Raw genomic sequence first — 12,101 nt, forward strand, 5'->3', positions numbered from 1 at the left:
TTAATTAAAATAGTAGGGTTTTAGCTTATCTTATATGGTCTTTGTTATGCACGAATGTGTCTGTTTTTTATTTGTTAAGCTTGTACAATTATATTTGTTAATAAAAAAAATAAAGTTGTCATATTTATATGCATTTTTTAATTCCTGTTAACGTAACGTGTGTGATACCAACTAACAATAACTGAACCCTTACACTTTGGATTACAATTACTTCCAACATGACCATATTAAGCTTCTGCTTCTGTGTCTCCGGAGTCCCGAGGTTAACAACAACAACAACGACAATAATAAATGTCAAAAGATGATTATTTAATAAAATAAATTAATTTTCAATTTCACTATGCATGCACTTATTATAATATATATTATTTAGACATCAATATCTTTTAATAATTAATACGCATTCTTTTATTTTATAAATTAAAAACAATCTGAAAATATACAGTTAATTAATAATAATGATATTTTTATTAAGATATAAAGAATAATGTTTAGTGTATAAATAGTATATTGGTAGAGGCTTTATTCATAGGTAGTAACTAAGCTAATAGTATTAATTAAGGAAAGAAGGCCGTGAATATCCGCAAATCTTTGTCAGGACCCAACATGAAACTTCGCTGCTCCCCTACGTTAATTGTGTTCTTCAATTTCACCTTGTTATAATTTGTACTTTTAATTAATCCCAGTTGTTAGTTGGTTCCTATATAGTTGTATTCTAAGTTTCTAACACAACAATCCTTGTATTCATTCATTGCTTTGCTTTGCTTTGCTCCCATAATAACCTTAGCTTTTCTGTTGCCGCCAAATTTTTGAGTTTGAGATCAGAAGAACAACAACATGGAATCATCACAGCTACACTCTGTGGATTCTGTTCAAGTCAAGGAATTGGAGAAACCAGATCCTCCAACAGCAAGTGCTGTGAGCCATCAAAGCCTGGAGGAGCCTAAAGAGCATGCCATCACTGCTCCACTTGTTCAAAGTAAGTCTATGATCCAAGGCATTAAGGTTTTTGTTCCAGGAAATCAACTTCATGCTTTTCTTCCTAACTTTGCTTCCCCTGTCACCAATCTTTTAAACTAGACAAATTTTGTTCATAGAATAAAATTATTTTGTATATTTATATCTGTATCTTAAATTTATTATAGACGAGTTTATTTTGTATTTCAGTCTAAAATCTATCAAACCTGTCGAAGAGAATTGTAATTAAGTTCAACATGTAATTTTACAATGAACACAATAGACAAATTACTTGAAATAGGTGTGTACAACTTTGCATATACTAGTATTTATTTCAACCATGTCATTTTTTTTTCCTTACAGAGGTTGAAGATTCTGGTGGCAACAAGGGTACAGTGGATTCAGTTGACAGAGGTCATTAACTAAATATCTGTAATATTTTTTTAATATTTAATGGCTTGGTATCATTTTCATATTGTTTCATCAGATGCTGAGCTTGCAAGAGTAGTTTCGGAGAAAAGATTGGCTTTAATTAAAGCATGGGAAGAAAGTGAAAAGACCAAAGCAGAGAATAGGCAAGTGCTCATTTCATAATCTATATTATATCTATGCCTAACTGCATTTGAATACAATAAGCCATTCATGTAAGTAGATTCAAAAGAAATGTTAGGAATGATCTTATTGACCTTGGTATAACTTTGTTTGTTGCTAGTCCAAATCTAAGATACTATTAGATCAATTTATGAGTCATCCTACTTTGTTAGTGAAAGCTATGCTAAATATAATTTTATGTATGTAGTTATTTTCAGTTAAATTTCATCCATACATTAGAATTTGGACAATGTGTTAAGCATATTGGATTGAACTTCGTAAATAATGTGCTATGATAATTTAGCAACATAAATTTGAGGTGATGACTCTGATAAAGAATAAAATGGTACAGAAATACAGAGAAAAAAATAACTCTTTTTAATTTAAACACCTTTATTTAGTGGGACCCACAACATATCATAAGTTCCTTTCACTTTTATCCTCTCTTTGTATTTCTGTACAATTAAGTAATCACAAAATTTGAACCTTATCTTGATACAAGATCCACAGCAATGTCCAAGATTATGTGCTTTTCTTCATTTTGTTTGTAATTCTAACATACTTCACAAGAAAAAATTGGTTTGAAATTATTTGGTTCCATTGGTAATTACACTGCCTTTAATTTTGCCATCAAGAATGGCTTTAAAAACTTGATATCCTCATATACATTTTGGAAGAAAGCAATGAAGTTCTCTGTTGAAGTTTTACTGCTTTGATAGCTTTCTTATTGCAATTTGCATCACTTTGAAGTGTTGAAATGGACCCTTAGTTGAAGGTAGTATATATATATATATATATACTTCACTTGCAAACCTACCGATGTAAATTTGATTGAGACAAATTTCCAACTCCATTCTCTATTATTGAGTAATGAGGTTGATGAAAGTGAAATGACCAAACAGGGCATACAAGAAGCTCTCAGCCGTTGGATTGTGGGAGAGTAAAAAGAAAGCCTCAGTGGAGGCACAACTCAAGATAATTGAGGTCATCAACTTTTCTAACTATACATAGATTATCATTTGCAAAGAGAATTTAATCCTCTTTATGCTTTTTTAAATTTCACTAAGGACTTGTATGTGTTCAACTAACACATGACATTACTAAAAAAATTGTTTTAACAGGAAAACTTGGAAAGAAAGAAAGCAGAATATGCAGAAAAGATGAAGAATAAGATAGCTGATATTCATAGGTCAGCAGAAGAGAAAAGGGCAATGGTTGAAGCTCAAAAGAGGGAAGAGTTTATCGAGTTCGAGGAAACAGCTGCAAAGTTTCGTAGTAGTGGTCGTACACCAGCCAAATTCTTTGCATGTTTTAAAGCATAAGTTTTTTTTTTTTCTATTTAGCTAACTACAAAAAGATCAGAACATCATTGGTGTGGTTATTACTTGTTAATATTCATTTGCTTTGGAGTGTTGTATTTTCTCTTGGTGTATATACTATTATATCATTGATATGAACAAAGAAATAAGTGAAGCAATTGTCTTCACTGTGTATGCTTTGTTTTATATATATAACTTTGCTCTCTGGCCTTCATAGTTCATAGTGCATTTAAATGTATTTCCATAATGATTTTATTAATATTCATTAGTGTTATGGATTAAGTCTAAGTTCACAAGAACGAATTGTAGAGTTTCCATTAATCACCATGGTCGGAAGATAAAAGTAATTTTAACAATTAGACAATGAGATAACTCCTAACCATAAATTCAATTGCATCAATTTGAGTATCATGATAAATTCATAAGCTAAGATACAATTGAAAAGGATAAGATGCTCTGCGGGAACAGTTGAAAATATTAATTGTTGCAAAAAAGAGAGACACAAAATAAAGTGGCTATTCAAATAAACAAGTTGATATTAGAGTTACACTAAACATTTGTTTTAGGAAACACAGAAAAAGAAGAGGTTGGAGGCATGCGCAAAGAGATTGTACTAGGAATCCGTGAGCACAACTTAGACCAACATTTGAATTCCACACCCAAATTCAAAGACAGCTTTATGTTCCGTTATGTTTTGTTTTGTTTGTCGTGGCGTGTTAGATAGTGCTGACGTGGACGTGAACATTAGATACACAAGCCACAGCACGTGCTCTTTCTGTTTCCTTTGACGAAAATGCCCCTCCCCCTGCCCCCTCCCTCCAATGCTTTCACTCTTTCTCTTTTCTTCTTGTGTTCCTTCCCTTCTTTCGTGAAGTGCAAGTGCCACTTCGAGGCCTCACAAGGAACTCTTCCTTCTAACTTCTAACCTTATCTTACTCTCTCTTTATTTTCTAAGCAATAAGAAAAGACAACAAAGCTTCTTAAACAAAACAGAATTTTCCAACAGTTCCAATTTTCAAGGGGGAGAGAAGAGAAAAGGGAAGGCAAATGGGAGTAGGAACTAGCACTTTTATTATCAAATGGATCAACTTTATCACCATGGTATGTATGCAATGCTCTTTTCTCTATTCTCTATTTCAAGTTCTTTATCAGTTTTAAGCTGCATTTTCAAAAGCATGATGCCCTTTTGATGTCTTGTCAAATCTGTTGTTTCCGGTTTTTTGTGTTGCATATTTATCTTCCTGAGCTCATGTTTTTTATGTCTTTCTTCTTGCATGTTCCCCTTTGATAGTTCAAAGCTCCATATTTATTTCAGCTCCTTAATATAAAATGTCACATGCTATTTCAAGACTTATGCTGATAATTGAATAGCTAAGCTATAATCCAGAATCCAAGCATTTTCTTTGGTTCCATGATTGAGTCTCTTCATCATAATATCCTTGTTGCAGCTTTTGGCAATAGCAGTTATAGTATTTGGGATGTGGATGAGCAATCATCATGATGGATGCAGAAAGTCTCTTACTGTTCCTATGATCGGCCTTGGAGCATTCATTTTCTTCATGTCAGCCTCACCTAAGCATTCTTTCTTGTTTTCTTTTGCTTTTTTGAATCTTTTTCTGCTAATCTATAATCCTCTAAGAAGCAATCTTTTTATGTTTTCAAAGATCCGTGATTGGCTTCATAGGCGCTCTGAAAAGAAGCTCCATACTGTTATGGATTGTATCCTTAATTACCAGAATCCTACTTAATAATATTGGCTACTTAAATTCAAAGCAGTAAGAAATTTTGAATTGTTATCCTCCTTGACATTTAATTTGCAGTATCTAATCATGCTGTGTTTCATCTTGGTGGGAATCCTGATCTTCACAGTGCTGGCGTAAGTATGAAAATTCATTCACCATCTTCTGTTTGGCTTCATGATTTTTAGTCATAAATTGTTTCTTCAAATGGATATACAAATTCCTCAGTATTGCAGCTTCTCTGTAACATCAACATGTGTTAGACTTTCTCTTTTTCTTTTGTGAATGTTTCTCTATTATTTTGATCATATATGATGATTTGGCTTCTTCAATGTTAAGTACTTGTGTGGATCTTATCTCTTATGCAACCTTGTCATGTGGCATTGTGACAGGTTCATTGTGACTAATAATGGATCAGGTCATAGTGTGGCTGGCTTGAGGTAAGGGATTCAATCAATCATTTCATTTCATTTATGTACACATTATTGTGGACATGCTGTGGTTGGCTTGAGGTGGATCACACTATGCATGAATGAGAGTCTTGTTTTGTGATTAGGTATAAGGAATATCAACTCCAAGATTATAGTCCATGGTTTCTCAAGCAAGTAAGATACTAATTAGCATAAAGAACTAAAGAATTAGATTGCACTTAAAAACATGGGTTTGATTGATGTTTTCTCTTATATTTTTAGATTAACAATTCTCATAACTGGGAGCACTTGAGGGGTTGCCTAGTCAAATCTGAAGACTGCAGTATACTTTCCAAGAAATACAAGGTCTATAGCAATCTGTTTAACTGTATTATCAGCTATCTTCTACATAACTCTGATTACAATTTCGTTAATATTTTGCAGACTCTTAAACAATATAAATCAGCTAAATTGACCCCAATTGAAGCTGGTTGCTGCGGACCACCTTCTGAGTAGGTTCCACCCATTCAAAGATTGCTCTTTAAGCATATTCAAATTCACATTTTTTTTTCTTTAATTTTCTATGGTGGGCATTTCAATCTTACTGATTTTTTGTTATCTTTTTTTTCCTACTATATTGTGGGACTTTTATGTTAACACAGATGTGGATATCCTGCTGTAAATGCATCGTACTATGATTTGACCTTTCACCCAATTAGCTCCAACATTGACTGCAAGCTGTACAAAAATTCTCGTGCCATCAAATGCTATGATTGTGATTCATGCAAGTAAGCATGGCATGCTTAGTAGTAATTAGTCCATGCCTCCATGTAGCAATATGTTAATGTGTGTTCTTATCCTCAAAACTTTGTTTCCAGGGCTGGCGTGGCACAATACATGAAAACTGAGTGGAGAGTTGTTGCAATCTTTAATGTTGCTTTATTTCTTGTCTTGGTAAGACATTCACATCTTCTTCTTTAATGCTCTTGCAACATTAACTTGGATCATTTATACTTGTGTTTATTATCCTTCCAAATGCTACTGCTTTACAATTACCTTTTTCTTGGTTCAATGGACAGTCAATTATATACTTTGTGGGATGCTGTGCACGACGAAGTGCTGCCAGGAACCAACATTCAAAAGCTTGATAGTAGGCCTGGATCTCATGCACTCGCTTAAATTCATTTTTGTAGCCGTTTGTAGTCACTTGTGTAGTTCATGTAAGCACCTTAGCTTATACATTATATTATTCAATCAATGAGGGCACAACTTCAAATTTGCAAACCAAGGATTACCATAAGTTGCTTCTCTATTTGTAATCTATTTCTCAATCAATACCCTTAAAATAATTAAGGAAACAGATTTAGAGTTTGTTGTTGTGTGTTTTTACAAAAAGGTATTTTAAAAAAATATTAAAATAATAAAAATAATTTTATATTTGAATATCTCATATAAATATATCTTTTTATTTAATAATTATATTTAAATATAATAATATAAAAACATATTTTTATTTTAACATTATTTTGTTAAAGATATATTTTTTAAATAAAAAACTTTTAAAAAAATATACATTATAACTTAAAAACATATTTTTTATTTTGCTAATATTTTTACTATTAAAATTTTGTCAAATACACTAAAAATTAATAATAAAAACATTTTTTATTAAAAGAATATTTTTTCAATAACTTAATAACACACAAATAAACACTTACTTAGAATAAATACTAAACTAACATGTAGGAGCAAAGTAAGTTGGAAATACGAGCCAAACTTGAGAGTAATTTGTATTCAATTGTGTGTATATGAAAGTTTCGAAGTTGAAATAAATTGCATCATCCCATTAGGGTGAGCCGTGAAACCCAAAAGACGAGCTACGGCAGTAAACTGAAATATTTAAACAAAGAAAATTTTGTTTATCCAGAGCATGGCAGATCAGTGGAAACCTCCTTAACATTATCTCTCGGCCCCATGAACCCCCCCATCCATCCATGCTTGGCTCAAAGATCTGACCTCAAGTTCGGATAAACCATCGTGAAATCGGACTAGCCACCTTTGCCCTTTTGCTTTGGAATCTTGTAGAAGGAATGCCCTGAATTTGCGCCATGCCGCTTTCAAATATTGTTTATCTCGTACTAATTGGGTACATCCAAAACCAGAAGTATTTTATATAGAATTTAAAGGACAAAACCATCTGAACGAGTTGAAAACACACGATCCATTTCACGCCAAGTCAGAATTCACCAACCAATTGTTATTAGTTCATTTAAGTCAGGAATCTTTCAATTTCTGGAAAAGCTCTGGAAGATGGGCATTGGTGAGCTTAGTCCTCTTGCTGATCTCGGTCTTCTTAGCCTTGGGCTTGGCCTTGGGAGTAATGCCTTGCATTTGCGCCGCACTCCTCCTCTTTGCAGTGTTAGTAGCAGGCTTCATTCCATTCTTTTGGAGATCCCTCTCTATGTCAAGCATATCACGCGGCAATTCAATCCCTCGAAAAAGCTGTTTCAGGTCATCATCAACCTTAATGGGTACCCTGGGATCATTAGGATATGCAATGTCTTCTTGTGAATCAAAGTTGGATAGCAGCCAAATCTGCCCTGCGGCTTTCAAACCCTAGAGATTGATAGCTGTATAAGTTCTTAGTCCAAGAGAAACCAATTATTTAAACTAGCTTTTGACTCTTCACCACACCAAATCATCTTAGGGTAATACATCTATACATGTTGTAATTCAAATTGGTCAAATAGTTATTTTGTTCTCTACATATTTCAATGAAAGCTTGGTAAAGCAGTTTCCTCTTCTATTACCATCTCAATATCATGTAAATTAATGAGAAAATAAGCAGCAGAGAAACAAAGGGAATGGTCCTTTAAAAAATAAATACAGGATATTTGCCCCTACTATTGCACATAACATTTGAGCTTTCAAGGTGTGTGATTTTGGTACCCATGTTTCGGTCAGAAATTCATAGCCGAGAAAAGGAATGAAGTATGTGACATAGGGATAGTTTCCCAACAGGGCCAAGGCAACATGGGGGTTAGATATACAACAATTATCCATATTTCACGGATCCGACTGAAATAGAGTGCTAAGAAATTCTCATCAATTAAATTTGAACTAGTAAAGAGCAATGTACCTGCAAGTCCTCCATCACAGCTGGATAAGAATCCTTCAAGTCAATAACAGCAATGCCCTCCGGAAACTTGCGAATCAGGTAAAGCAACTGACTTTTGTCCTTAACATCATGCTTCGACTATAGACCAGAAGCAAAGCCAATTGCATAACAATCCAAAGTAAGAAATGGTTGTCATCATCCTATAATACATTAAGGTTTAGATACAACATTACAAGGATGAACAAAATTATACCTTGTAAGAGAATCGTTCCCCATCAAATTTGACTTTGGGGTTTTTCCTCATATTCTCAAAAACATCTTTGTTTGCCCTCATATCCACATAGCAAGCCTCATTTATCTGTTCTGGTGTAAAAGCCTGCCTTGTCTGCAATCGAACACAACCATAACAATCATTAAGTAACCTCCAACATTCACCAATCTTGAAAGGGCTAAACATTAGTTGAGAGAAAAATTATGCAGTTAGCAACGTGATTTTGATATGGATATCGATGTACCTCATAGAGGAGTTCGATGACACGCTTCATCTGAGCCCCAACGGGGGCTTTGCGGATACCGTTGATCTGTTGAAGCCTCTCTGTGTCATTTGAGAATTTAATTGCCGGCACCGGAGAAGCTGCTGCCGGAGCAGGATTCTGTTTCTGTTTTTGATTGGCAGCCTTCGACGCCGCGATGCTTGACAGCGTCGACTGGCACTTCGCCTGCTGCTTCTTGAAGCTGTCCAGCTTTCCTTGCAGCGACATCTGAGAATCAGATCAAGATTAAAATCAAAATCAAAATCAAATAACCATAATCAATTTGGGGACAAAACGAAAGACACGACTCCAATTTTATTAATCTTTACATGGTCCTTTTTAGTAATTTTGTTTTGGAAGATTGACCGATCACTCGTTTGAATCGGAATCGGAAAAGGAAATCAAACCGGAGTGAAGAAATTAAATTAGAGTGTTGTGTATTGCAAGTTGGTCGATGAAAGGGAATAAAATGATTCAAAGCGCGGGTGCGAGAAAGAGAGAAAGATAACCGTGAACGATAAATATATAGAGAGAGTTGCTGGTTGTGACGGCGACGGGAAGAATGAATGAGAATAGGAGGCCAAATCAGGGAAAACAAAAACACCGCGTTTCCTCCTTTTTTTCTTCCCGTACTCTATGATTGATGAACAGGTGCTACTAGGTAACACGTTAATACTTATACTTCTACTTCTACCTCTCTTATATATTCTCAATAACTAACTACAAATTTAACAATTTATTTTGGTGACACAAATTTAACAATTAAATTAAAATGTATAACGAGATATTTTTTAATTAAAACTAAAATTTAAATATATTATATTATTAATTTAATAATTAAAATATATTATATAATATTTTTTTATTAAAATTAAGATAAAATATTTTTTAAATTCATAAACTTTTTTATTTTTTATTTTTTATTTTTATTTTTTTATTCTTCTCATTCTATATATAATTTATAATTTACATTTTAATTTATTAATTTGACAAATCAAAATATGTGACGATATATATTCTTTTAGATTTTATATTTAGTTTCAGTTTTATAATGTTTATATTTCTAATTTATATATTTTTTTTCAAATATTTATTACATATTATTTAGAGAAAATATTAATATTGTGATTAATAATTAGAATTAAAATTCAATTGTTTAAAAAAATTGAGTGAAATTTATAATTATTAATATAAATTTTTTATACTAATATTTAATTATATTTTTATATATAGAGGAAAAAATATTTTTTTAAATTAAATATAAAAAATAATTATTTTTATTTAGACAATAAACTTAACAACTAATCAAATATAAAAATATAAATATCAAATTCTTTCAAGTTTTAAATAATGAATGTTAAAATTAATTTTTTGTTAAAAATTAAACTCTTTCCTATGAAAATAATAACTAAAAAAAGATTATTATTTAATTTTTTTATCTACGGAGATTTTGGTCTTCTTAGTCGATAGGAACTTTTGTCCCATATGACATTTTTTATAAAAGTATTTTGATTTTAAAAATTTTTTCTGCCATAATCTATAATATCAGGACACAGCCACTAAAATTTCAAAATATTTATATTTCCGTAATGTTATTATGGGTAAAAACACTAATAAGTGTCTAAAATTCGCATATCGTCTAAGTATATAATAATTTATTGGCCAATAACAAATTTTTAAACAAAATTTAAATTCATGATAAATTAGTCTTTCTGCATATAAATTATTATTTTAGTATTTTAAACGCTAATATTATAAATTATTTATTTCTAAAGCTTAAATTAGATATCTATTATATATTTAATATATCAATTTACATAAGAATATTTTTTAGATTTGAATTTGATTTTTTTTAGAAATTTTTTTATTATTTAAATTATTTCTTTCTTTTAGAAGATTGAGACAATAGAAATTCTATATATTTTCTATAGAAATTCTAATATTATCACCACAAGAAAAACGCTGAATACCGTCGAATTTAGCATCGGACATTAGTAGAGGGTTTATCAACGAATTTATCAGTGGATTTGGCAATAAATTCATCGGATAAAAAAATTATCGTCGAATTTTACTTTCCAACGGTAAATTCATCGAAAATAATTAGAAGGGAAAAAGAAAATTTGGCGCGATTATTACCGCAGGTTTTACCGGTCGATAAATCTGCAGTAATCCGAATTAGTGGAACGCTGCAATTTTTTCATTCGCAAAGCGTTATCGTTGGATTTATCCGCCGATAAATTCGACAGTAATCTTATTCTAAATTCGAATTGTGAACTCTCTCCCGTCATTTCTGAACTACTCCCCCTCTCTCTCTAATCTTCTCCTTTCTCTCTCTCTCCCTCCCTCTCTCTCCCAACAAACCACTTTCGGCAACCCGTCTACCACTATCGGCCACCACCAACAACGTTTAAAGACTGCGTGAACTCCTTACATTGTGTTGGTCGCGCTATTATCGTCGATTTTCTCGCTCTGCCACTGCTGCCACGTTGTCGCTGCTGCTCCTTGTATCGTGCGTAGCTGCCTCCTTCCTCCCTCTAAGTAGGTTATCCTTCCCTTGTTCCTATTAATTTTTTAATTTATTTAAAAAAGTCATAACCCTAATTTATCTAATTTTAATTTGTTATGTATTAGAAAATTTGTAATTAGCATGTTTGTATTAGAGATTTAACTGCTTTTTAAATTTAGTTCATTTTTAGATTTAGAGTTTTTTAATTTTGTTTTGATTTAGAGTTTTTTTAATTTTGTTTTGATTATTTTATGTTTAAAATTTTGTTTATGATTTTGATTTTGAATTTTGTTTTAATGATTCTATATTTATTATTCTGATTTCTATTTATTGTTTTGATTTATGTTGATTGTTCTGCAGATGTAAAATTCTCAATTGCATTGTTCTAATTTTTGTTTTTAATTAGTTGATTGTTATTAATTGTCTGAGTTAATACTAATTTATTTATTTTTTAAATTAATTATTGACTTATTATTTATTATTATTAATTTTTTAAGTTTATTATTATATGAGTTAATTATTTTTTGAGTTAATTAATTGATTGTTATTAATTATCAAAGTTAATCTTAACTTGTTTATTATATGAGTTAATTATTGATTTAAGTTATATTTCTGGATTAATGATGGTTGAATGTCAATTAGTATTTCATGTGGCTGGTTGACTGATTTTGTATATGGTTGTATTTGACTGATGTTTTGGATTTTAGATTTGGTGAATATATGTGCAAAGTTTTTATGGTTTGGGTACTTTTGGTGTTTGCTTGATTTTGGTTCATATATAATTTGAGGTTTGTGAACTTATGACTGAATGTTAATAGTGACGGTGCAGATTTTTTGTTTTAAGTTTTATCAAATTTAATAGAAGAATCAGGACTGAACTTTGGGTAATTAAAAAAACTTATTTACTTTTTAACTTTTAGAATTGTCT

The 12,101-nt window shown here is 31.5% G+C and overlaps 3 protein-coding genes across 5 annotated transcripts; 2 read left to right on the forward strand and 1 right to left on the reverse strand.

Annotated features, from left to right (window-relative positions):
• The first annotated feature begins 545 nt into the window (after positions 1 to 545).
• Positions 546 to 3,041, forward strand: LOC130956139 (remorin 1.4-like). Of its 2 annotated transcripts, none has more exons than XM_057883177.1 (5): positions 546 to 979; positions 1,321 to 1,371; positions 1,445 to 1,532; positions 2,451 to 2,532; positions 2,670 to 3,041. In XM_057883177.1, the coding sequence occupies exons 1-5, from the start codon at positions 838 to 840 to the stop codon at positions 2,868 to 2,870; spliced, it is 564 nt and encodes a 187-aa protein (XP_057739160.1). In that variant the 5' UTR covers positions 546 to 837; the 3' UTR covers positions 2,871 to 3,041. The 2 variants fall into 2 exon arrangements, with proteins under 2 accessions (XP_057739160.1, XP_057739161.1); XM_057883178.1 differs by having other exon boundaries at positions 1,321 to 1,347.
• Positions 3,042 to 3,772: 731 nt separating this feature from the next.
• Positions 3,773 to 6,327, forward strand: LOC130957983 (tetraspanin-10-like). The gene is made up of 11 exons (XM_057884852.1): positions 3,773 to 3,968; positions 4,316 to 4,428; positions 4,532 to 4,586; positions 4,688 to 4,743; positions 4,999 to 5,046; positions 5,163 to 5,211; positions 5,299 to 5,382; positions 5,461 to 5,528; positions 5,679 to 5,804; positions 5,895 to 5,970; positions 6,096 to 6,327. The coding sequence occupies exons 1-11, from the start codon at positions 3,915 to 3,917 to the stop codon at positions 6,162 to 6,164; spliced, it is 798 nt and encodes a 265-aa protein (XP_057740835.1). The 5' UTR covers positions 3,773 to 3,914; the 3' UTR covers positions 6,165 to 6,327.
• Positions 6,328 to 6,783: 456 nt separating this feature from the next.
• On the reverse strand, positions 6,784 to 9,337 carry LOC130956387 (transcription initiation factor IIE subunit beta-like). Of its 2 annotated transcripts, none has more exons than XM_057883425.1 (5): positions 9,177 to 9,337; positions 8,650 to 8,895; positions 8,388 to 8,519; positions 8,156 to 8,272; positions 6,784 to 7,632 (listed from the first exon to the last, which is right to left on the reverse strand). In XM_057883425.1, the coding sequence occupies exons 2-5, from the start codon at positions 8,893 to 8,895 to the stop codon at positions 7,291 to 7,293; spliced, it is 837 nt and encodes a 278-aa protein (XP_057739408.1). In that variant the 5' UTR covers positions 9,177 to 9,337; the 3' UTR covers positions 6,784 to 7,290. The 2 variants fall into 2 exon arrangements, with proteins under 2 accessions (XP_057739408.1, XP_057739407.1); XM_057883424.1 differs by having other exon boundaries at positions 8,997 to 9,323.
• Between the last annotated feature and the right edge of the window lie 2,764 nt (positions 9,338 to 12,101).

Source organism: Arachis stenosperma, chromosome 10 (genome assembly GCF_014773155.1).
Source record: "Arachis stenosperma cultivar V10309 chromosome 10, arast.V10309.gnm1.PFL2, whole genome shotgun sequence".
Classification (NCBI taxonomy): domain Eukaryota; kingdom Viridiplantae; phylum Streptophyta; class Magnoliopsida; order Fabales; family Fabaceae; genus Arachis; species Arachis stenosperma.

Bases quoted from the DNA above. Each gene is read 5' to 3' on its own strand.
- LOC130956387 (XM_057883425.1), bottom strand. From the start codon at position 8,895: ATGTCGCTGCAAGGAAAGCTGGACAGCTTCAAGAAGCAGCAGGCGAAG. The intron at 8,273-8,387 runs GTATAATTTTGT...TCTGGTCTATAG, and splicing joins GGGAACGATTCTCTTACAAG to TCGAAGCATGATGTTAAGGA. The intron at 7,633-8,155 runs GTACATTGCTCT...ATCAATCTCTAG, and splicing joins CTGTGATGGAGGACTTGCAG to GGTTTGAAAGCCGCAGGGCA.
- LOC130956139 (XM_057883177.1), top strand. From the start codon at position 838: ATGGAATCATCACAGCTACACTCTGTGGATTCTGTTCAAGTCAAGGAA. The intron at 980-1,320 runs GTAAGTCTATGA...TTTTCCTTACAG, and splicing joins CACTGCTCCACTTGTTCAAA to AGGTTGAAGATTCTGGTGGC. The intron at 1,372-1,444 runs GTCATTAACTAA...TTGTTTCATCAG, and splicing joins AGTGGATTCAGTTGACAGAG to ATGCTGAGCTTGCAAGAGTA.
- LOC130957983 (XM_057884852.1), top strand. From the start codon at position 3,915: ATGGGAGTAGGAACTAGCACTTTTATTATCAAATGGATCAACTTTATC. The intron at 5,383-5,460 runs GTCTATAGCAAT...AATATTTTGCAG, and splicing joins TACTTTCCAAGAAATACAAG to ACTCTTAAACAATATAAATC. The intron at 5,971-6,095 runs GTAAGACATTCA...TTCAATGGACAG, and splicing joins TTGCTTTATTTCTTGTCTTG to TCAATTATATACTTTGTGGG.